Source organism: Athalia rosae, chromosome 6 (genome assembly GCF_917208135.1).
Source record: "Athalia rosae chromosome 6, iyAthRosa1.1, whole genome shotgun sequence".
Classification (NCBI taxonomy): domain Eukaryota; kingdom Metazoa; phylum Arthropoda; class Insecta; order Hymenoptera; family Athaliidae; genus Athalia; species Athalia rosae.
In genome coordinates, this window is record NC_064031.1 from 4,839,345 (window position 1) to 4,865,485 (window position 26,141).

General features: G+C 45.1%; 1 protein-coding gene across 1 annotated transcript; it reads right to left on the bottom strand.

Annotated features, from left to right (window-relative positions):
• Positions 1-4,956: 4,956 nt before the first annotated feature.
• Positions 4,957-25,075, bottom strand: LOC105687886 (homeotic protein Sex combs reduced). The gene is made up of 2 exons (XM_012403828.2): positions 21,663-25,075; positions 4,957-6,829 (listed from the first exon to the last, which is right to left on the bottom strand). The coding sequence occupies exons 1-2, from the start codon at positions 22,477-22,479 to the stop codon at positions 6,525-6,527; spliced, it is 1,122 nt and encodes a 373-aa protein (XP_012259251.2). The 5' UTR covers positions 22,480-25,075; the 3' UTR covers positions 4,957-6,524.
• Positions 25,076-26,141: the final 1,066 nt, after the last annotated feature.

Consider the following 26,141-nt stretch of genomic DNA (forward strand, 5'->3'; position numbering starts at 1 on the left):
ACTCCAGTTTCACGTACACGCAGACCCGCCCGTCCCTCCCGCAGCATCCAGCGCGCTCTTCCTCGGCTGTCACCTTGAATTTTTGCAAGCGCGCACAAACGTTGACGTACCGAGGAATTCACGGCGAAAGGCTAGTTATGCAAATTGTTATAAGGGAGTGCTGACTCCGCTCCGAGGAGCGTTGATAGTTTCGACGCGAGAAATTCCCGTATAAGCTCGGAGCTGGCGCGAAAAAATGATTTTTGGTAATTTTTGTATTTTTTTTTTTTTCAACGAAAATCGAGAGACTTGCTCCACTTGATACGGTGTGGAGCGATCAAACGCGAAAGGGGGTTCGTTTCTAGAGTGAAGCCGTCCCTGGCGTAGCCCCACACCCTGACTCTTCATTAATCACCCGGCGGTATCAATGACTGACTTGAGTGACTGGCGGCGGGCGAGAGGTATTATATACACCTATTGACACGAAGAGACCTCGTAACTGCAGCAACCACCGACCACTTTAACTTACCGAGTATAAATTTTATTCACTTCTTTTGAATTAGCACAATTTTGCAAATGAAGCTTTATTCCGATCACGCGTATATACGTATACGTATATACATATATACCTGTACACGCGATACGCGATCAACGCTATTATTACGAGGAGCTTTCGACCGACCACCCGACGCCAACTTTCTCGTCGATCGTACATCGTTATTATTATATCGGCTAAACCGGGAACAGATTTATTCCATTTATTATCATTGCCGTTATTTTTTATTTTATTTTTTTTTTTTGTCTTCCCGGTTAACTAATATCGGCGAATGTACAGAGACTGGGGGATTCTCGCTCGTCACTCGACTCTTCGTAATATACGAACGCGTCCACTCGCTTCGAATTTGACACGTAGACTGAAGCCAATTCCCCAATCAGCTGTACCCGATATGTGTTTACAAATCTGGCAGGTTGTTTTTGGTAACACGCCATCTGTTTCCCGAATATCTTTCGGAATTCTCAGCTACGTATACCCGAAGTGTACGACGTCAATTTGTGAAATATAAATTCGCTGGTAATATTTTGAGATGATATAATAATGGGAGTAAAATATTAATCCGAAAGAACCTGGTCCGGGTTGTAGACACAGTGGCCGCATCGTACGAGGATATTCGTTAAATCGGTATTAATTGCCGTATAACGGTGAAAAATAAATGAAAAGAAAAGAAAAGAAGTTACCCAGCCGAAGCGATATCGTATATATGTATAGGTAGAATGAATGCTAATATCCGCTTTGCGCCCGAGGTGGTGTATAACGTAGGTACTGGCGGTTCGGGTATATATATATACAGCTGTGACTGAAACGGGCGATAAATTATTATTAATATTTATAGAATTACGTATGACACTTGGTGAACAGCGCATTACATGCTAAATCCGGGCGGCAAGTGCGTAGGACGGTCAGCGGGGCGCAGCGCGTCTCCGACACCGTGGGGCCGTAAATAACTCAAGATTGCGTTATCTGAGGACCGGAGGTTTCTGGCCCGCCGGCCGAACTCTCCGAATGATCACAGGTAGCTTCGTCGGACCTACGCGCAGCACTGCGCTTCTCATCTCATCTCCTCCTCTCCTCCTCTCCTCTCCTCTCCTCTCCTTCTCTCCTCTCCTCTCCTCTCTACAGCATAATATACCGAGAGCTAGTGCTGCCGGTCCAGATGGATGGCGCGAGCTTCCCAGCTGTAACGTTCGAAGATTCTTTCGCCGGTTAAAAACGTGCCAGCCACTCTTGATTTAGGAGGGCAACCCGAATTATAATTATTTAAACTATCCGTGTAGTGGTTGTAAAAGCTGCACCAGCATCAGCTCGTTTGATCAACGGGGAAAAAAAAAAAATTTATCCCATACGTTGAAAAAGTAAAACAAAAAAAACACGACAAAATACCTACTTCCTAAAAACTAATTCTGAATAATACTTCTCACCGACCCATATAACACGTGTGTACGTATAATCTCGATTCGTATGTATTCCTTGCGACGATGCACATCGCTTTACCGGATAGGATGGAATGCTTTTGGTGCAGCTATACGCGAGCCACACATTTATTTGATATAACAAAATTCAACACCGTCCGCGTCCGTGTCGGGCTACCAGGCGAATCTCGAGTGTGGACGCCGAGTGATTTAAGAGGCTCTAAAATAACAGGTAGTTAGAAATACGTAGATAGCGTATATACGCTTTTAAAAAGACGCCCGACTCTTTTAATCGAGGATCGCATACTGCAGCTTCCTGATGCGCTTCAACGCTAAGAATTAAAGACCCGATAAAAGCGCTTGGGACAAAAAGCTCGAAACCCTGGCTTATGTAACGAGCCGAAAGAAATCCCGTGTGTCCCCGGGTTGCCACGAAAATGATAAAACGAAAGAAAAAAAAAAAAAAAACAGAAAAGGACGAACACCTTCTGCACTACGGACGTTGGCTCCTCAACGTTACCGATCCACCGAGTCACGATTGCGCTGCTATTTTCCATCTTCGATAATACGATGTGAAATGCCGACTGCGGGTACCGATAATTTTTCTAATATGCCAAATCATCATCTGCAGCGGTAGCTCGAACGACCAGTTTTAGTTACTACCTTGTAAGCCTGCAGCTTGCGGACGAACAAGCACGATGACTGTTGCTTCTTATAACTTCACGTCAGCCACGTAGTTTCTTTGCGCTTTTTTTTTTTTCTCTCGTTCATCCTTCCACATGAGTCGGGGGAGCGGGGGTGTCACTGGAACGACCCCCCGCAGTTGTCACGTGATCTTATCACACGCGTGAGACCCCGAAACGAGCACACGTTCGAATATCTCTACAAGATTATTAAATATCAACACAGGCGCACACACACCTGATCATGTGGCGTGGATATTTAATTCAGAATTATATACATATAGCGTAGCAGCGATGAGATCGAAAGGACGTTGAAAAAAAATTAGAGTCAAGATAATCGAAGGTGAAGATTCGATTGAAAAAACAAAAGACAAAACGAAGCCAAGAAATGGAAATCAAACGGATCGGTAATTCCTAATTAATTACTTAATTGCGTAAAGATTGGTCTTACGATATTAAAGAATTGAGGACGATTGAATTTCAACGATGTTTTGTTGGGTTTTTTTTTTCACTTTTTTAGTATTATTTTTTGTTTTTTTTTTACGTCATACCATTTAATAATTACAATTTAAGTTATATAATCATATGATCTTACACGTACGGTGCTCTAGGTTACGTAGATGTAGTAGGTAGGTATTTTAGTTAGTCTATTACGTATATTACATGGAATGAAGTAACATTTGCAAACGCTACGCGAACGTAATACTTGAGCTTAACTTAAGTAAGTGAACGCCACCGCGCGCACGCCTCTCAAACGGGGAGTTTCCGATCACTTCGTCGGTAATCAATAATTACAAATTGTTTTTTCTTTTTTTTTCTTTTTTTTTTCTTCCACATTCATTAACGAATAACAAAAATTAAAAAACGACATATAAAAAGAAAAAAAAAAATATTGTAGCAAACGATAAAAAATAGGATACAATTACTAAATACATTCGTGGCAAATTGTACATATACATTACAGATATCAACGTGTATAATAAAAAAGATTCTTTACACATAGGATTGCAGTGGGAAAACTCATCATTCGACAGAGGGGTGTGCGTTGACAATAACTTTGCACATCTATTCGGGCGTTCATAGGTACGGAGCGTGTACGACACGCGGCGAAAACAACAAAGATAATGAAACAAAAATGAGAGAAAAAAAAAACTTTACAATAATTTTTAGAAAAAATTTTTCATATAACGAAACAAATAAAATACAATATTAACACTGGACCAAGTCACTAGCAACAGACTCACTCTCGATATAATTATATAATAATTACTATTATTTAGTTATTCAAACATGTCTATGATATACTAGGGATATCCACGAGGTTCCGAATGAACTTTTTTACCGTCAACTTCGTTTTTTTACGATCAAACTTTTTTCAAACGGTGTTAGAAAATTTTTGGATTTCCGTTCGCTTGTACTGATTTCTTTATACGGTGAACGAAAGAGAGGTTGAAATGGGCGAGGATTTCGTCAGTAATACCAGGACTATTAGGGTAATCAGAAAATGAATTCGCCTCGTGATTATCCCGAGTATGATAACAACATTATCAATATCGCGTTATCGTATTTTCATATAATTTGTTTTCCGCTTTTAATTTTTACCTTTTTTTTTTTTTTTTTTTTATCCACAAGTAACATTACTATTCTTTATCGTTATTCAATTTTACTGGTTTTCCATTTCTTCGATTTCCATCTGTTTGTTCATCCAATAATTATGTACAATTTTGATAGATATATGTATATATATATATATATGTATATATATATAATTTTCTTTTCTCATCGGTATATACGTATTAGATCCCTGTATGCTTCCGAATTTGCTTCTCGTATCGCATAACCCTCCACATCTTCCTACTCCTACTCCTCCTCCTCGTCCTCGTCATCGTCGTCGTCGTCTTCGAAACTATTATTATATAAACACGAGGTATTATACTAAACACAGAGCGACGGTTTTCGTATCACAAGATCCAATTATTCTTTATACTTAATACGCGAACGCGTGCGCGTCGAATATTAAATTATTAATACGATCATTCCACTCGCACAATTATAATATATATTTATACACATATGTAACTATATATATAAATATATATATGTACATATATATTAGGTCATAATCAATCCAGTCGTTCATGCAGCCTCTACACATTCATTCGACATTTTTCACTATAAATTTTCACGCACCTGCGGGGCCGTTTAGCAGCGTACAGCTTTCATAACGGGTGAATAATTATACTTATTTATTTTACTTTTAGCTTTTATTTATAATTTTTTTTTCTTTTTATTGATAATTCTTCTTTGTTTGTGTGATTTCTTTTCGTTTTTTTTTTTTTTTTTTTTTTTATCGTTTATTCTCTCCTCTTCAATAATTATTATCTGTGGCGAACGTGTAGGTACATTATATTGGTATTATTTTTGTTTCGTTTTTTCGTTTTTTTTTTTTTTGTCATTTTTTTTTCTTTTTACTTTTCTTTATCAAATGGCCTACGACAGTAGATACCCATAGCGACACGTTGATTATTTAGTTTTTTTTTTTTTTGTTCAATAATTTTATACATATAAATATCCCGCGTGTAAGCCGGTTTACGTACGTGTATGTGAACTAAATTTCTCTATAAACTCCGCATTTCTCCTCATCACCGTCACATCGTCGTCACATCTTCATCACCTGCATCTTCGTATCATCAACACCATTATACACACATACTTATCATGCAGGACATCGTATTTTTGTTACAATCATTATTAATAATATTGTTATCGTTATTACTATTATTACTATTATTGTTATTATTGTTATTAATAATATTATTATTATTATACAGACTTTTTAGGAAACAGAAAAACTGCAGAAATTTATCTGCTCCTTGGAGACCTGCAGCAGCTCAATATAATTATTGTAATATACATATACGCGTTATACAATAATTGTGCGGTGCACACTATGTATAATATATTTACAGAGAGCATTATTAATTATTCTACCTTCAGATGCAGCTGACGAATATTTTGTCAAATATATTTCATTCGAAATAAAATTTGTAATTTTTCTATATTGTGTTTTTTTTTTCCTTCTAATTGTGTTCTTGTACTCATATACGTATATGCATAATGGTGGTGTTGGCGAAAATTAATTTAAGTTGAAAATACTGTACAGGTGTTGTAAAAATTATAAACTTTCGGACCTCGCCCGCAAGGATGAAGAGAATATGAGGTAATTTAGTTAAAAAAAAAAAAAGAAAAAAAAAATTAAAATAGAATAAATTGAACAGGATTCAAATAAGGAATTGAACGCATCCGGCTTATGACAAATAAATATTAGATCAGCTGCAACTGTATAAAGTTTTGGGTAATTATTTAACCAGATGTCTAGACAAGCTACAATTATAATTATGTATATTCGATTACCTCGCCCGCTGAGAATAAATTCGTCACGTTTCTTCAAATTTCTTACCAATAAATTTTGTAAGAATTTGTATCATTGTTCTTTTTCTCTTTTATTTAATTTTTTTTTTTTGTTCTTGTTCTTGTTCTTTCGTAACGCGAGAATTACTCGGAGCACGTCCAGTCTGTTCAAATTTCGGAAACACGGCAATAAATTTCTTTTTTTTTTTTTTCTTCATTTTGTTTTCTTCCAAGATGATGATGCAGAATTTTTTACTTCAGATGTACGTTTCGGTGGAAAATTAAGCTGCTTTGAATACGATAAAACTGTCTAGGAATTGTAGTCTTTCGTCTGGAATCAGCTTAATTTTCTACACCGTTATCGTTCGTCCGATTCGTAAGTTTTTCTCGTCGTTGTTAACGTGAAGCTTAAAAATTCTGTTCGCCGTACATTCCGGGAAACCGGACCGCGTGCGCTCCAAGCTCGGCGGGCGAGAATTCGTCCTATGTGGCCAAATGCGCGAACTGACCGGGGTGCGGAGCGAATTGATAGGGATGACCGTACGGTGACATATGGTAGGGTACTATGTTCATACTAGCCATTTTATGCTCCTTCTTCCATTTCATTCGCCTATTTTGAAACCATATTTTTATCTGTCGTTCCGTAAGACACAACGCGTGAGCGATCTCGATACGTCGTCTTCTGGTCAGGTACCGATTGAAATGGAACTCCTTCTCAAGCTCCAACGTCTGATACCTGGTGTACGATGTCCTCTGTCGTTTAGTCTCACCGTTAGCGTTCACCGTACCTGGACAAAAAAAAAAAAAAAGAACAATTTGATTAAAAATTTGTCAAACATAGAGATAATTGTCATAATTTCATCCTCGTAATACCGAATGATATACTTCAAATTTTCATACGATATACGGTTATTAATAGGGTGGTATTTTGGCGCTGCGTAAGAAATGACGTATGTATGACCGCTGATTTTCGTCAAGGATCGCGCTACTCCGGCACATTTACATTTTGGCCTCGTTATAATTATTGTAACGAGTTAATATACATCTTACGTATAATATGCAGAGATCGCAATAAAACCGTTGGTCAGTTGGTCAGTTGGCAGCTGTTATTGTCGTTGAGAATTTTTCGAATTGCATAACGAAAAAATTAATATACTCGGAAAAAGTCGGAATCGCGAAGTTTCAGAAATATTCATGATTTCGATGGAAAGGAATTTTTTACACTCGTAGAATTTTCAAAATATTCAACAATTTCTGGTGTTCAGAAGATCATCGTAGTCCGCAGTTTTCTCTGGTTTACGAGATCGGCCCTTATTGTTCGCTTAACTAATAGTCTATACAATTATTCATACGTACAGTGGAGAAGAAAGAGGAGAAAATACGAGAGAAATGGAAGCAGGTGTTTGTCGACGGGGTGCTTTTCGCGTCTACCGATTGTGGCACGTCGTATAACGTCAGAGTAGAGATAGGAACGGGAATGGGAATAGGGCAGACGCGTAACGGGGGCCCCTAAGACCAATGCGGATATTAAAGCGGCGGCTCATTTACGGCAATAATGAATACTGCGCTATTAATAGCTGAGGTGAAAGAAAAAAGGAGTCTTTATAGTTTCGCGAAGTGGTATTGGTGTGTACAGAACGACCAAATATAACAATACATTCTCGCGATAAACTGTACAAGGGTGTAGAAATTAGAGTAGCTATACAACGCGCAGAAATTGCACATGTTACCTGGGTCTGCTGAGTCGGAAAAAAAATTAATTGCGGATATCGCAATAAAACACAAATAAACCTGACGCCTGATCAGGTGCACGAGGACTGCCGTAATTTAGTTTCCAATTGATCCGGTTTCTTGCATTCAAATTTTGGGCGCTTTCGCGCGGGACGAACTGCGGATACGGAGTGTATTCAAAAAAAAAAACAACAAAAAAAAATTCAAATTAAAATGAAAATAAAACAAACGTACGAACAGGTAGACGTTATGCGTCGAATGGGGTGCAAAACCAGTCCTCGCGACTCGTGCACGCGTATCTACATACATACATACGTATACATACATACATATACGTATATGAAACGAGTAATATAGGTAATTTACTATACATGTATACGCAGCTGTAATATGAAGTATGAATGCAGCGAAGGTACATAGTAGGTGGCAACGGGGTTCTACGCTAATGACTGTTCCGTTTGCGTTATCGCTTTCCCCCCGATGTGGCACGCCGACCGCGACGCCGACGCTGACTTTTTAATAAATAGTAGTCGCGGATGTTGGATCCGAACGGGTAGACGGGACGCGGCGCATCGGATCGCCTGTGGTCGCGAGCTCTCCGGCACCCTGACACTTATTTCGACCGGCTATACCTGTACGCGCGTTTCGCAAGAAATAAAAACATTTTCCCATTTCGTTTATACCTTCTTATTACCGTCTCTTCGCGTTCGTTTTATTGTATTTAAATTTTTGTTTTCCGCTTTTTTTTTGTTTTCCTTTTTCTTTTTCTTTTTTTTTTTTTTTTCTCTACTTCGAATCATCGTTGTATTATCTCAAGCTCCTGCAGCGGTGGATGTAAAACGTGCGGTTCGCACGCTATCAGATTCAGCCGTATTGTTGAATCCCTGATATTATCATGATTAATTATTAACCATGTTTTACCGACATCGATATACATTTGAGATCGCTTGCGCGACTTCTCGATCTACATGTACATACAACGCGTACACTCCGTATACCCCCGGAACGCTAATGTTGCATCGCTTTTCTATACGTACACGCGTCAAACCACATGGTACATATTACACTATTTGTTATAAATTATACACACGTATACATAACGTTCGGATTATGAATTGTAGCTCGCTTACCGTTCTCATTATTATTATTATTATAATGATCGTTATTATTTTCACGTATATCTACGCTAACGAACCGCGGTTAATTAATTAATTATTTATACGTTGGCTCGTACGAGTCTCCGATGCAGTCGGGGGAATTGAATAATATTTTTACAAGTGTGTGCAGCGTTAATTGTCGATCATGTGTGCAAATAAATCGTGGAATGATTTTCCTTCTATGAGAATTGAGGTATGATTTTGGCGAAAATTTTTCTACAACGGTATTCGTGCATTGTGAATTTTTCATATCATTCCTTTTTTTTCGGTTTTTTTCGTTTCGAACTTTGGATAGAGATTTTATTTTCACGCATCGTCAAATATCGACGTACACATTGTTGATCGTACCATGGGATACGCAGTCGGGATTTCCATTTATCAATCGCACGTTTCGATAACTTTTTTTCCCTTACTTCTTCTCTTTTTTTTTCCAGCTTCACCTACAGCTATTTTTACCGGAGTTTATAATCCGGCACGCGATGGAGTTCGATTGAGGAAAAAAAAATAATTCTCACTCACTATGCACTCCGTACGATTCTCTCAATGAATCGCGGTATACGAAGTGCAGGACTTTTCTCCAATGTCGGCCGCAAGTACAACGAATTTTATGAATGACCGAGTGGCTAGCCAATCGTCGGACAAATCGAATTTCTCGGTACGGATGATTTCGAATTTCACGGGGGGGGTCTTCTCGCAAACCCGATCGCAAATTCTTCGCGTAGAATTCGATCGGTTGACCGCGTCGGGATCGTCGGTCGCGATTTTCCAAGGTCACGAGGGTCACGCGTCACTCAGCAGAACGAACTTCTAAAGAGAAAACCGTGCAAATACACGCGCGGTGCGGTTCTATTAAGAGCAAACAGACAAAGTAGGGAGAACGAGGAGGAAGTTGAAGACGAGACGAGGCGATGCGACCGTTGCTGCTGCTTCTTCTTCTCGTTCTTATTGTTATTCTTCTTCTTCTTCTTCTTCTTCTTCTTCATCTTCTTCTTCTTCGCCCGTCTCCGCGTGGAGTGACATCGGGATGGGTGACACGATCGCGCGCTTTAGTCTCGGGTACGGGAGTCGAACACCTCTGCCCCTCAGCCTCTTGCTCCGTCGCATACGTCGGTCCGGCCGTCGGTCCGTCTGTCACCAAACCGACGAGGGACTCTTAAGAATTTTTTTCCAACGTAACTCAACTCTGTATGTTGAACAGCGTTCGCTGCTACGTTAAAAATCCACGGAATTTAACTGCACGACTTAACTCACGCGGAAAGCGAAAGATATAACTACATCACGGCTGCTGATGTACCGTACGAATGGGGGAGAATCGACGCTTATAGGTAAATTTTCACGTCCTATTATAGATCGTGAATCTTTGACCGAATCTATCCCACGATGATTGTTGATGGTGTCGATTTTCATTAACACGGATTTTTTTTTTTTTTTCTCATCGACGAGGCGAATCGACGTTGTTACAGCGCCTATTCTTCGGAAGATCGACGCTGAGTCGAGGGTTTATAAAACGAGATTTAGGAGCAACGTGAAATAAATTATGTGGTTAAATATAAATAAGATTGCCACCACCGTCTCGGAGTTAAATCGAGCTGCGAAATAGTTAATTGAATTCTTATTAATAATTCATTACAAACCGCATATATTCACAGCTATTTAATATTTATTACCTATAAATTATAGCCAGAAGAGCGGTATCGTATAGTCACGGGATATACCCGGTACTTCGAACCATTAAATAAACACAAATATTTCGTAAGTCGAAGTCTGGCCGAACGATGATTTTTTCGGACGAAAGATAAGACGCTAATTTTATGGATTTTCAAATCATGAAAATCGGCGGTGTCCAGAATACATTCTAAATCATTAAAAGAAAAAAGAGAAGAAAAAGAGAAAAAAAAAAGCAAATTATAAAATTCGACGATAGTTTGAAATTTGCTATTCGACCCGCATAGATCCGGCAAACTTGTATCGAACTACGTGGGATATTCAAACGTAGTAGAGAGAGGATATTATATAGGAGAGCAACGATCGGAGGAGCTGATCTCCGTTATGTGTCGCATTCCAAAAAACTGTTGTTGTATATCTATATATATATATATATATACGTACGATTTTACTCACGGTATATATTTCACGGCGTGTTAGTGGACGCGTGTTCTTTACGCGCCCTCGTTTACACGTAGCGTGACATGCGTACGTACGCCATCGGTAGGTATACGCCGGTTGTTGTACGGATACGGCAAAGGAACACGCACACATCCGCGCAACTAGAATATAAATATAAATACATAAACGATACGGAGTCTCTGGTTCGCGTTTAGAGGGGTCTCTCGTTCGATGGAAGTTTGAAGTAAGTTTTATCGCTTCTCAGCATCTAAGAGTAGACGGTTGATTGAACCGATTGGAAATAAGAAGAATCGTCAGCATGCTACGGACCGAGGAGCTTTTCGATAGACACACACACGAGATACGATACACCGGAAGAAGTCGACCGCGAGAAAATTATTAAAAAATTCTCAATTATCGAGCCAATTTTTTGCGGGTTAATTAACCGCTATAATCCCCGCGTGGAAAGCCCTATCTTATCCTAGGGAGTTTTTGATGTACGTCTACGTTGAAAAAACTAACTCAGCGAATTAAATGTGATAGCGTTAAATGCAGCGAAACCCATAGGAAAATCTTTTGCCTGTGAGGCAAACGGAAGGGTCGACAAACCCTCCTCTACATATACCTATATATATATACATGCATTCTCATTTTCGCTTCGAATTTTTCATCTCTTTTCGTCGCACGCGTTGCCCGTATAACCCCGTTGATAAGTACCGGGGTGCGGGGTGCGCGGCGCGGCGCGGCGGGGCGGGAAAAAAAAAGGTAAAAATAAAAGTCGGAGAGGCCGAGTGGATCACAGGTGATAGGGTGATACCTCGAGGATCCTTTGGGAGCCGAGGAACACGCCGACGCGACAGAAGACACGCAAGGGGACACGCGAGCACGCCGACGAGAAAATGTATACCCGGTACAGCGCGGTGTGGTATGGTATATACATACATACACGGGTAGAAACAGAGCTCGAAATGGAGAGCACATTGACATCACCGAGCGACCGAGTGCTCATAAATAACCTGACCAGTTTACAGAGCTATTATACAATTATGATTACATCTGGTCCTCTAGGTGGTCCGAACCCTCACGGAAAACGAGACTCGAGATACCCCGCGCTGCACCCGGAGAACGATCGTTTTGTTTCACGACCCGATCGCCACACGAACGCACGTTTACATAGGTATGCAAACTCGTTACGCCGCTCGACGAAGATCGGTGTCTCATATTTTTTGTCACAAACATCTACGCGCGATCGTCCGATTTTTTTCCCATAATTTAATCGATGGAATGGATTTTCGCCGTCACCGATCCGCGATTTCACGGTTCCACATTTTTCCGGGACTCCGAAGTTCCCGGATCTCGTACGTTACGCGTACGGACGACGAACGAAATCGTATAGAGTTGTATACCGAGAATCGCGAATGGGAGGCGTAAGACGGTTTATTTTTCCCCTGAAAAAACCGTCACCGGATCCGTTGGGATAATGCGGGAGTACACGGTTAACGTGGATCTCTGGCTCGGGGCCAGATCAGTCGGTATACGGTAGAAACTCTAGCTCGAGTTTACCCAAGATTTTTGAACAACGCGCGGAAAATCTCCTATATATGTGCACGGCGAAACGGGAAGATTGGCCAAAACGTGGCTCTGCTACCGCAAGCTTAAATTTATCCCGTCCAACTTTTGCGCACGATCTCAAAGCGTGGCGAAAATTTTCGGTTACGGCCGCTTCCGCGCGCGCTCTCAGAAATGGGCAGGTGCAAAATCTGGTGCGTTAACGTCGTCCGGTTGTTGTATAATTGGTGATGCTTGTCGAAATTGCGCCGGTGATTTTTATCGGCGTATACCGATCGTCCTGCCGATTATTCCCTCGGGGATCAAGTGGAAGTGGTGTGTGTGGTATACACGCCGCGTTAAAACACCCCGAAGAAAACCGGAGAAGAGGCGTTAATTGAATTTCGGTTCTCGCTGGATTATTGTGAAGCGTTTAAAGCGGCCAGAAACAAACCTATTTGCGTCAGGGAGCTTTCTCGGGAGATAACAAATGATGGTGGCGCCCGCCACACAAACTTCGGCATAAAAGCTTCGTTGAGAGCTGCGGCTCTCCCCCGTCTCTCTATTTCTCTCTCTCTCTCTCTCTCTCTCTATTTCTCCTCTACCTCTCTCTCGCTCTACTTTACCCTCCTTTTTCGCCGCCCCTCCTCTATCCCCCCCTTTCGCTGACGAACAGCTACTCGCTACACTTTACTCCCCTTCGCTCGAACCACCCCCGAATCCATGGGATACATCCACCTAGTACCGACGGCTCGAACGATTCCACCGTTATCTCGATGCAAAAAATCTGCACACCTAAGGGCGTGTTAGATTTGATTATCTATTCGACAAAACTGTCGACAGTGGATCAATTTTTGACGCACGATTCGCTGATTTCCGCTTCGGTCAGGCAGACCGACGAATGAGAAATTTGAAAATTTTCTCGATCACGATTGCTGAGACGCAGCATACCCGTTCTTCATTGTCTGACACGTAGGGTAGGTATACGGCATACGGTGTACGTGGCGGGCATTGACCACGTGGTGGAACAAGCGGACCACGTGGTTTTCTAGCGTCGTTAACGCGAGACGTCGACGCGACCATTCCCCCCCCCCCCCCCCAACGAAAGAACGTAAAGTATACCTGGTTCGCGCGTCGTCGGTGGAGTAGGTACGTACGTATGTACGTCGAGGCGAATATGTTAGCGTAATATACCGATGATTGAGGTTTCTAAAACGACCCGTCCACATTCGTTGCGTTACTATACGCTTTTAAGTTCGGAGGAGAAATTGCCGCGGTCTTCGGCCGCGAACGCGTAACCGAAGTGTCCGTTATGACGAACTGTGCACACTACACGTACACCATATACACCGATTCGTATGGCGTAACAAGGCAATTTGTTTATCACGCAGATGTTGATGATGTGCAAAATACTTGGGGGATTCCAATTCCGTCATGTGGGTATTTTCGTATTACCCCTGGTCTCGGCTGTGTCAGTTATACACCACACGCGCGGGTTAAACTGCAAGAGCACGTTTTCCCATCTATGTATACATATATGTATACCTCTGTACCACCGATCTCTCGCGGTACGCAGGTACACACGTTCAACCATCAGCGCGACGTGCTGCTTTCCAACGGCATCAACCCTCGTTCGCGAGGTTTCGAAGTATATATAGGTGTACGCCGGGAGTTTGCCGCTCTCCGGACTTCGCCCTCAAAGAACTGTCGGGATCGGGAGGGTTGCTCGCCGCTATACTACAACCGGAGAGAAAGAGACAACGGTAGGGTGAGAACGAGGTGAGGTGAGGCGAGTCGAGCTGGGGGGGGGGAGGGAATCGGGGATGGAACGGCCCTTCGGATCGGGCGCGGGAGGGGAAGAGGGCGCGAGGGCCAGAGGAACGCGGGATGAAGAAAGGGCGAGAGGGACGGAGGGACGGAGGCAGAGGCAGCGCGTCTCCATCCATCACACGGCGGTCCGATCAGCCGACACACACGCGAGACTCGAGCGTACCAACCAACAGGCAACAAGCTCGGAATGCATTACCATCCGTCCCATCCACCACCACCGTCCCCCCCCCCCCCCCCCCTCCCCCACAAACCCCCGCTACACTATTTCACCCCTCGACATCCGGAAACCCCGCGCTACGCTCCGCGAAAGAAAAGTAAAAATCGCGACGAACGGACTTCGAAATTTTTTCGATTCAGAGAAAAAAAATAAATAAATGAAGGAAGCAAGTTTCGACAAACGAACGAGGAAATTGTGTAGCTTTTGATACGATTCACCCTCAGGCCCGCAGCGGTCTCGTTAATGGGCCGGTGTTTAATATTTGAAAAATTAATTCAACGACGATATACGTATACCGAGTTAGCCGGTGATCAGCTGACCACCTATCTTTCCGATCCCTTCGATGTATGAGTACGCGTGTACATTATATTCCCGTATGAGGATATATACGAGGGGGAGGGGGGTGGGGGGGTTCGCGAACACGAGTAAATGCGGTCGTTGTGCTCGTGCGGGAAAATTAATGATTTACCTTCGGTGGGAACAATACAGTCAGCTGCGAGATGTGAGCGTGTGTGTGCGCGCGCGTGTATATTGGTGTACCTTCGTTATACATATATACCGTACATATATCCCTGCTACGCTACATTTGTATATATACCAGAATGCACATACATACAAGCGCGAGGTATAGATGCGACCTGGTGGCACGTTAACATTATACCTGCGGAACTCCGCGGGTATACGTATATAACGTGTGTATAAGTATGCAAGGCAAACAAAACATACACGTCACAGACGCGCCGCGTATATTTTACCGCAGGACTGCCGCGAGTGGCATTCATTCTTTAACTATAAAATAGATCGATGTATTACGCATGTACGTCGCTACCGAGCTAAATATGCGATCCTAGAATTTCCATGCACCGCGAGCCGCTTGGTACCGAGTTCCGCTTACGGGAATCATTAAATTCCCGCGGTATATACCGCGTTCCGTAAGTCACGGATTAATTAAACTGTACCACCCAGAATCGGCGGACAATTTTTCAATTTTTCTTTCGTTCGATATTTTTTCTGTTTTTCTTCTTCTCTCTTTATTTCTCGTTTTCTCTTTTCGTTTTGTATTTAGGTAACTTATATGTATATATACGGTATAGTTTATTACGAAAGACGTCGTCGCTGACCCGACTACCTTACCTACCACGCGCTTATATACAATGAAAATCCCCACTTCTCTCATCGTCCGAACGATGATGAGAAAATGATCGGAGTGACGGAACTTGTTTCTTCGTACAATCAAGAAGAGTGACACACGAGTCGTTTTGGCCGTCTTTTAAAGACCTCGCGACTTCATCATTTGTTCATCAGTTCGGTCTCTGTACGCTTATTATTATACGTATACATTCGGTATGCAGATGAAGTCCCTACATAGCTCGCGGCTTTTTTTTGGTACGTCCAAATTTTCTGTGGACAGCACACCTCGTACTCGTGTCACTGCATGTATCTTAACTCTCCATTGAGGTGTTAATGCGTTTTACTCCGTTTCTTCCCGTTTCACACGGGAATCGGATTCGCGGTGAAGCTCGCAACGATACGCGTCCACGTTTCGACCGACGAGGACCAACAAAATTAAAATCGCTTTAACGCGCGTCCCTGTAATCCTGCGACTCTTGTTAACGCGACGAAGAATATTTCCAACGTCGGGGAATACATGTATATATATATATACGTGTTTAATTTGAAAATCCCTATTTCCCCGGTGGTCCGTCCGTCCGTCTTCCGATTCGAAAGAGAGAAAAATCTCGGTGCTTCGAGACGCGCATGAATCACGCGGTTACAACATCGACGCTCTGCGCTCGACTCTTCTTCTTCTTCTTCTTCTTCTTCCTCCTCTTCTTCTTTACTCGCTGTATCATGCTCCACCTAGAAGAGCGGAGACTGTCCGTTTTGATCGGCCACAAAGTTCCTCCTGGTTACGCGTTCGCTACCAGAGAAAACGTGAAGTAGGTATATACACAGCCGGTACCGTAAGCCTCGCTAGCATTTATTTATGGCCCGGGGTCATCCGGGTCGCCGGGGTACACCCAGGACCGCCCCGACACGGAGCACTTTGCACTCTGCACCACCTTCGGAATGGAGTTGTACCTCGCTATACGGCGTGGAGATTATTCCCTTCGGTTCGCCGGTCCGTTAGCTGGGCGACGCTACATTTTATCTGTATAATAAATTTTTGGGCAGACCGTTATCATTTCGCGTCGACGTTTCGCTCGTTCGTTCGTTAATCGGCGGCGAAGAACCGATCGCGAATTAATGAGATCAAAGGTGACGGCGAATCGCGCGATACAAGAGTCGACCTATTCCGCGGTACGTATAAGAGAAGGTGAAACGAAAGTCTGAAAGCTCGAACCGAACGTACGACGCGTGTTATTCGGTCTGTCTTTCAACTTTCGAGGAGAAGAGACATTCGGGTGAGAACGTGACGACGATGTTGTCACGAAAGAGGACGCGACCGTCTATAGTACAGTACAGTATATTTTTGGACCCTGCATCAGAGGCTACGAACTAGCAAAGATGGAGATGTAAGTGGTTCACTTCGAAGCGATGAATGCTCTTTTAAACGAAGACGTTCACGTATTGTCCTTTACCGGTATATCGCCTCCGGCGATACGGTTTCTCGTTCCTCCATTATTTTCTCCTCCTCTCGTTTCATTTGGCTTTTTTCATCCACTTTTATCCTCTATTACTACTTTTTTTTTTTTTTTTTTTCTATTTATTTATTTTTTTTTCATTCTTCTCTCCTGCTCTCCACCGCCATTCGGTGGGCCGTGTAAGGACCCAATGTTACGCTAGGAGAATCCGCATAATGGGGCAACGAATCGACTTCTACAACAATATAATTATTATTGTAATGTCGTGTCGGCTGCGGTGATTCTCTATATGTGTACCGTCGAAAAAAAAACCGCGGACCGGGAGCCATTCACTGCGAGCTCGTAAATTTCCCTTCCGGGCCGATCCTCCGCGTTGGGGGGGCCCCACTCTCTTGCCGTTGTTGCCCTTGCCCTTGCCCTTGCCCTTGTCACTGTTTTCTGTTTCCGATCCCGGAGATCGAGTCGTTGGCGAAAACCCATGGGGGAAAACTCGGCAGGAGCATAGCTACGGGCTCAAGGATCCCTATCGCGCCCCAGGACCCACTTCTCCGCCATGGTATGTATGGTGGCGGTACCACACCGCCTGCCAGCAACAGGCTGCCCACTTCTCTCCCCGATGCGCGTGTATATATGTGTATGTGTGTCGGTGCTGCTCATCCCGTTTGCACTCCGCGGTTTCGATCAAAATTTATATTCCAATATCCCCGATGCGTATCTCGCGAAGGTATCCGGAGCCACGTGAACGTACGTAGACGCAACACCGCGCCATCGGAAGCGCTGTCCGATTACATCGTAGACACATTTTCCGAAGTTAGTCGCCCCGATTTCGTATCGTTTCTATGAAAAGAAGAGACTTGTTTTTCCGACTCGTGAAGAAGTCATGAACGAGAGAGAGAGAGAGAGAGAGAGAGAGAGAGACGGCCGGTAAAGGAGATGAGAAGAGAAGACGATCGAAAAGTGCGGAACGTCCGATAGAATTGTAACTTGCCGTCGGATCTGGTCTCGTCACTTCTTTTTCCCCCCTTTCCTCGTCCAATTTCGATGCGGTTGTACAAAAGTCAGTGTGGAACGTCTTCATATACGTCGGGTTTATACATTTATGGATTATATACCGTATTTCTTGTTAAAGTTTTGCCGAAAGATTGAATGGGACACAAGTTGAATCCTAATTCAGCTTCCTTAAATCCGAAGGTAGGTAGGTACCCTTCATCTCCGACTATCCTGTCGCGCTGTAAGGCGGCTGGATATTTTTTGTTACCCCTCCCCCGGACGGTGACCCACGAATTTGATTCAAATACGGCTAAATGCTCGATATTAATGAACAAAATGACGTAATTCCTGGGCACGCCATCTTTGTCTGTCTCGTACGGTAACGGAAAACCAGTTCTTAACGTTTGACCCTTGCACGGGGGGGGGGGGGGGGGAGGGGGCTCTCCCTCCGCCGCTACTCACCCCCGTACAAACCGTACACTACGAAATACGTGTCTTGGGAATTGTATATTCAAAGTCACCCTCGCCACCTTCCCGTGTTTTCCTCTCCCTTTCGTATCGTTGCCTCAGCCACGTACCGTCGTGCCGCAGCGAGCCTAGGCCTCATCCACCGTTCAACGTGTTCAGCCTTATTTATTGCGGAATGATCAGGCTGTAATTATGCTTCCCCGACGAGGCTGCAGAGCACCTTCCGCCCGGTTCCCCTGACTCGAACGGCTAATCACATTATTTATGTCTTAACCGCTTACATACGCCGTATACTATAATGCCTTGTTTTGTATCGCAGCGTGTGCCGGACTCTCAATTAACCTGCATGGCCAACGCACAAGGCCAAAAAATCTACCGTACTTATACCGTACGTAAGCCCGAGACGAAATTGCACTCCGATACATATACATATGTATATATACCTAGACTGCGAGAACGACTCAGCTGGAACGCGATAAAAAATTTTAAACATCGTTATTATACGTAAAAATGTTACTTTTTAATTTTTTTAATTTTTTCTTTTTTTGGTTTTGTTCTCTTCTATTTTCGCTCAGCGGAGCTTGTGAAAGAATTATTGCCACACACTTATCCGCGGATATGTTGAACAGGATTTGGACTACACGGTTTCATTTACAATACCTTATGGAAAAGGTGCACGTAGATATCTTCCCGCCGTGGTTATAGCCGGTACGACGGTATATAACGTAATGCTGTTAACAGCTTAAGCCCATTAATCATTATACAATTGAAAGCTTGGTACCGGCTAACCAATCAAACGGAAGATATCAGACCGAGCAGATGTCTCGAGTTTTGCGTTTGCATGCTTCGCTCACAATTTCATGTGAGTCAGTTGATATGCACGGTCAGAGCTATTGTACACGTGACGCCAAGGGCTTTGTTCGATTTGTATATTTTAAATAGAAACACTTTTATCTCTGCACTAGCTACGATGATACCCACTCCGAGCACAAAGAAAATCTCGATCATTCCAGAGTGTAACGAACCAAACGAATGAAAATCACTCTGATTATTTCGTAGAACAATGCAGCTTGCGATCATTAAGCTCGTCGAAAACGCTGTTTCGAAAGCTCGGACTACTCGGGAAAAAAACGATTTCGGGGAAACGTGCGTCTGTCGAACAGAAGGAAACGATTCTATCGTAGGTGGAATTCACTCCGATCGTAACGCGCGGGGTGACGGACAGTGCTCCTGCGAGAGTATAAGAATAATATAATAGAAAGGAGAGATAAAAAAAAAAAATAGAAATAAAAATGAAACTAAATAAAAATAAGAAAGAAAGAGGCTGAGGCCGTAGGACGGAGGGCCTGCAAAGAGCCGAAGGACGGAGCAACAGCAACAGCAACAGCGGCAGCGTGGCGATCGTAGCTGCAGCAAGGGCTAAGGAAGGGCAAAGAAGCCCCCCGCCTTACAATGCGGCCTGATTTATGGCCTGGCGCACATACATAGAGTTACACACGATATCATAATACCATTAATTCTTCGTCAAATTCCCCGCTGACTGAATCATACTGGCCCCGGCTCAGTAAATCACGCGGCGACTAATGCGAACGCGACTCGCGCTGTCTTATCTCCTTTGACCCGCGGGGGCAGGTGGACCGTCCTCTTGCCAGCGAACGGCAAAAGCGACAGCCCGGCAGCAGCAATAGCAGCGGCAGCGGCAGCAGCTCAGTTAAATTTTGCCGTTTATATTCCTCTCTCTAGCCATAATTCCTCAACGCTTTTAATTTCCGTCTCTCTGCACAACTCCGCCGAACGAAATCACCGCGTGTATCGCCGTTAATACGCGCCCGCGACGCCGCGACGTTTTTCGCCACGGCCGCCTCCGTAACCCATCTTCCCGTATCGCGGTTCGCGCAAACGAACGCACGAATAATATCCACCAATCATTCCGCCGTGTAATCGCGTACCACCGAGCTACTAATTGAACTCCCCACGTGTACAGCTATCCGTTCCGTTTCTAACGCATCCTGTCAACGGCCGTGTAAGTCTGGAGACCGCAGGGAGGACCGGCGACGACTCGCACGCCTGCAATTCGAGCTTTTAATAAAGCGCGCACATCGCGTTACGTATCTTACACGAAAACGAACGAAAACCGCGATTGAAAAATGTGGTGATTTTTTTTCGACGCCCGATTTTTGCCAGGTTTTCGCCTATCGCCGCTGGTACGGGAATTCGTCGAGATTAACTGTACGGTTTTTTTTCTTTCCAAACATATAATCGAAAATAGTTTTAACGTACCTCGAACGATTGCATAACCCGATCGGGCACGCTCTTGAGGTAATATATTATTTAAATTCGATTACCTGCCGAGAGGAAAAAATTTCGCCGGTTTCTAATATAAACCGGAATTTATAAATATGGGAAAAGGAGCACAGTATTCTCGAAATTATCTTAGTCATTACCGAGAAACGTTCCTAATTTATGGTTGTAGTGGTTGTAGAGACAAGCCAGATAATTTTCGTATGAAACTTCTCATGAAACAAGCTCTTGCAGAGGGTCAGAAATTAATTTCGCATATAGAAATATACACGCATATATATATGTATATATGTTACATAAGTGTGTATAACATACAGTACGATTCCAGGAAGACACGTTTATTGAATCCTCGCATCGACCTAACCACCTTCCGTAAATCACGTTTAATCTCGTTCGAACAAACAGCTGCAATTATTGTTTCAGAGCGAGCTAACTGAGATAACGGTCTTTAAATTAACTCAATAGCGCTGTATTCGAGGCGGTTCCCCCCGATAATTCTTTTCCCCGTCTTTTTCTCTCTTCCTTTCAATTTGATTTTTTTCCCATTTCTTTTTTTTTTCTCTGTACCTCCTCCTCAACCCTTTTCACATGCATCGCGCGAGGCGTGAGATTCGATGTCTCGTCGTTACCACTCTACGACCCAATAAAAATCGCCACAAAACCCGTAAAAAATTTTCTCGCTACTTACTCTGTCCGATGTGAACCCTCTTCATCCACGGGTAGATCTGCGGCGGATTTCCGCCGCTCGCGTTTCCCTTGTTCGACGAATTGTTGCCGGTGCTCGACGTGCTCGACGTCGAGGAAGCCGGCGACGAAGCCGACGAGGCTGTCGTCAGCGTTGACGTACCCTCGCCACCGACACCCCTCGAACTTCCACCGGGCGGAGAAGCAGCGGAGGCGGCTACCGAGGACCTCGACGAACTACCCGGTGGCGAGGTCAGCCCGGAGGTTTTACTCGAACCGGGCGCCACCAGCGGTGTCGGGCTATTCCTCGACGTGGAAGTGGTTAAATCCTGGGGTGACGCTACACTGGTCGACGATGTCGAATCCGCGTACTTGCAACTGGCCGACGACGGTACCGCGGTGGCGGGAGCGCCCTGGAGAAGCGGCGACGTCGGATCGGGGTGGAGTTGTTGGGGATGATGCTGTTGCGTGTGATGCGATTGTTGCTGCTGGGGGTGCATGTGCTGCTGTTGCGACGTCGCGGTCGCGTTCAAACGAGGTTGAGGCTGAAGTTGCGTGTAGTCTATCATCCCCGTTGGCGCCGGATGCTGCATGGTGGCGGCGGGCGTAGCGTAAGGATGCTGCGGATAATGTTGCTGCGGAGAGTAACACGTGGGCGGATAACTGGTAGCAGCGGCATTCGGATTGTAATAATCGCCGCCGGCCGGCGAAGCGGCCTGCATAGGCTCTCCGGGCGAATTGGGTGTCGGCCTCGGAGGCTGCTGGGGCTGTTGTCCGGCGTAGCAAGACGCCAACGAATTCACGAACTGATAAGAACTCATCTTCGATAGGTGATGAGCAGTCGACGGTTCTTGTCAGAGATGCGCGATTTTTTTTGTCGATCTGATTTTATTTTAATACTTTTCCCCGTATCAGTACCTTCACTCGCAACACATTAGGGATTTGGATTCGAACACTTTTATCGGGTACATCGTTGTTTTTTTTTTCTTTTGGTTTTTTTTATTCAATCGGTTTTTCACGTGGTAGCGAGCCGGTGTCCTCTGAGCACTTCACTCTTGATTTAAGCGGGCGAATTCTCTTTACGATTCACACTTAGTAAATCGACGTTTACACATTGGGGATGGGGTAAGGTGTCTGTTGACTTAAACACGATTAACGATTCGATAATGAACAAGGGTCACCCGGCTAATAGAGAGTGTTGCTCCTGCCGGTACGAGGCGGCCCGCAGGAAAGGCAGGCAAGGCAGGCAGGCAGGCAAGCAGCCCAAAGTCAAGTTGGTTTACGAGCGCCACGTGGCCGAGGCTATAAAACTGTCTTCCGTTTCTTTACGACCTTACGAGGCGCAATTGCCTACGGGGTGCAGCCAACAGCATCGGCGGCAACGGCAACGACACGTCGTAAGATCCATTGAAATCCGGTCCATAGGGTCCCGCGCGCGGATATAATCGGTGGTGCGAATTCGACACTGTCTTCATGTACGTACACTTGTTTCTTATTTTTTTTTTTTTTTGTTTTTTGCTTTTTTTTTTCAAAACGACGAATATCGACAAAAAACAACACAAAATGAATGAATTAACGCAGCGAGATCTGTCGGAGAACCCCCCCGAAGACTCCCCCGGGCAAGGAGCGTCGCGACGACCTTCCCAGGACGAAGGGAACGGGACAAACGTCCCTGTTTCTAAATGCGAAGATGCAATCGAACGACGCTGATGACAACGACGACGATGACGATGACAACGACGACGACGACGACGCCGTCGCCAGCACCTCGTTCGAGGTGTTCGCTGACGGTAACGTGCGTTCGGTTTCCGTTGTGGTACCGCTCCGGATTGTTTTCTTGTTTTTTGTTTGTTTTTTTTTTTTTTTTATATCTTTCGTTTGTTTGTTTTATAACAATCTTTCCTTCGAACGGCAGTCGGAGACACTAGTGCGTTTTCGTACACCAGTGTTTCGTCGGGTTCCGCAATGCGTTGCGTGCGCGAAGGGCGGTCGTATCGTACTGAGCCGTGATCTCGGGGGCCGGTGCGGTAGCGGTGTCACGTGCCGCGCTGCGTGTCAGAGGCAGCGACCAATCCCAGTCGTCCGTCAAACCTTGATTGGTCTCTCTTGCCGACGACGAGGATTCTTCAACCCCGTTCTCCGCTTTTGCTTCTGCTGCTGCTGCCGCTGCTGCCGCCGCTGTCGTTGCCGCTGGGTGCTGGTGGTGCTGCTGCTGCTGCTGCTGCTGCCCGTAGTGACAAGGGTGGAGAGGGGTGCGCAGCATCGGTTCGCCTCTGGGTGGGGGTAGCCCGCCAGGGGGGCTAATGGAGAGATATTTGGGAGCTTCTGGTAGTGGGGGTCCCACCAAGGAGAGAAGAACTACCGACGACTGCGACGTCAACCGCGGAGAAACCGTACGGCGAAACCTCTTTCGTCCCGCGATATTCGGGGGATACTCGCGCACGCGCCCCCCTCCCCCCCCCTATTCGTTTTTTATTATAATACGGGGGATGGATCGGGAGGGCATAGGTTTTGCCCACCGGACTCTCTTGTACGGCGATCTAAATATTGAAGGCTTTAATTTCGACCCCCGAACGAGAAGTGCCGCCGTTCCGATATCCCACGCACGCCTCGTAGCGCGTCAAGGGGTCAGAGGTTCGCTTCAATTTTTCCTTTGCCGTAAAGGGGTGCGATCCGACGTATACGCAGCCGCTATCGTTTCGTCCACACGGGGGATGTTCGAAGACGGTGTACAGCCGGTTACGGGACGGCCCCGCAAACTTTCGTGTCTCGTGCGGGAGAAGGGGCGCGCATAAGTCAGCTCGGCGGTCGGGCGGCTGACAGTTTTATGAGAGTTTGATAGCCCGGCCCCGACTACAGTTCTCTCCTTCTCTCGTCCCTCTCTTTGCGCTCTTCCTCTTCTTCTTCTTCTTCTTTTTGTTTTTTTTTCTCTGTTCTCTCGAGTGGCGGAATGGACCGACAACAAGAGAAAGAGAGAGAGAGCGAAAGGCGGAGGGCAAGAAATCGAGGGGGGGGCGGGAGGGTGTGCGGGGATGAAGAGGTAAGAGGAACAGAGAGAGAGATGAAGAGAGATATACACGCGCACTACGCACAGCACACTCCTTATTGTCCCATAAATTCGAACCTGTTGCGGACCCGGGGAGCGCAGCTAGCCGTGCAAGGTAGCAAAATCGGGGGTTGGACAGGGTATTCCCGCGAAGAACGATCGGCGTTTCGGCGCCACCCCCGCGTTCCGTATAGGGCCGAACGATAAAAGGGGGATTCCTTTTTACTGCTAGCCGCGTTCTTGTCAATGACGCCGTTCGACCGACCGAATCGACTTATAACGTACGCGTATCTTCGGTTTAACTAACAGAGAGAGAGACCCGCGGTTACAACTCTCGTAACTCACTGAACGACCGAACTCGTCCGGACGTCTTCTTGGTCTTGGCGGTCCGCACCGCAGAAGCCCACGTGTGACGTAGTAGCCAGTTGGTCAAGGGGGGGAAAGTCGCTGCGAGGAGGCGGGGCTCTTTGAGCACAACCAGGCCTCGGTAGGGCTGTAGTCTCTCTCCGGCTGATCCTCGCTCTCGCATAACTCTCGTGTGGCGTGATTTTTTTCTCACATGTGAAACAAAACGGGAAGTGCGTATCCCTCGATTTGGGTGGAAAAAAATTTTTTGTGGGTGGATCGGGTTAATCGTTCGACTCGGGTGGGGGGAAGAAAAATGAGATTGAAACAAAAAAAACCACCCCTTGTTTTTCAACGATCTGTGGCCAACGGAATCGATCGATCGGTTTACCGAACGGAATCTCGGGCAACGTTTGCTCGAGGCCCTTGCGGAGTTTGCATTTTTTTTTTTTTTCTAGAGCGTCTCACCCCTACACCCTTCCCGGTCCGCGCCCTTTGAAGGTAGTGCGGCATTTGCTCACCAGATGTGGCGAGCGTGGCCGTTCCTGGTGAATTGAAGAAGCACACCCGCCCCCAGACCCCCTTCCTTTCGACTTTGAACCGATACCCGGCGTTCGCTTATACCACGGCCATATCCCCACCAATCGACTCACACGACGCCGACGCCGACGCTAGTTCGCCTCTCGCGGTCATAAACGCTCCTATGACGCTATCCTTCGTGCCCCTACCACCCCAGAAAACCGTCCAACAAGAATAACGTAATAACGCATTTCCATTCCAGACTGCGACGCGACAAGTGTGCCCGACGCATTCGGAAGCTGCTCCGCGGAGATCACACGAGATGACCGTTGTTGCTGTTGCACTTTTCATCCGTCATGAGCAAAATTTCGCTTTTCTATAATTTGAGGACAACGATTACGCGTTCAATCTTCGCGGGAGCAACGGGGGTGGATCGATTTTGATGGCGAGAAAGAAAAAAAAATCGTGCTTGGTTATATTTCTGACGAATTCATAAGTACGGGATTGACCGATTGCAGAAATTATATCGACAGTAATAATTGGACGACTGTATAGTACCGATAGTTGGTCAGT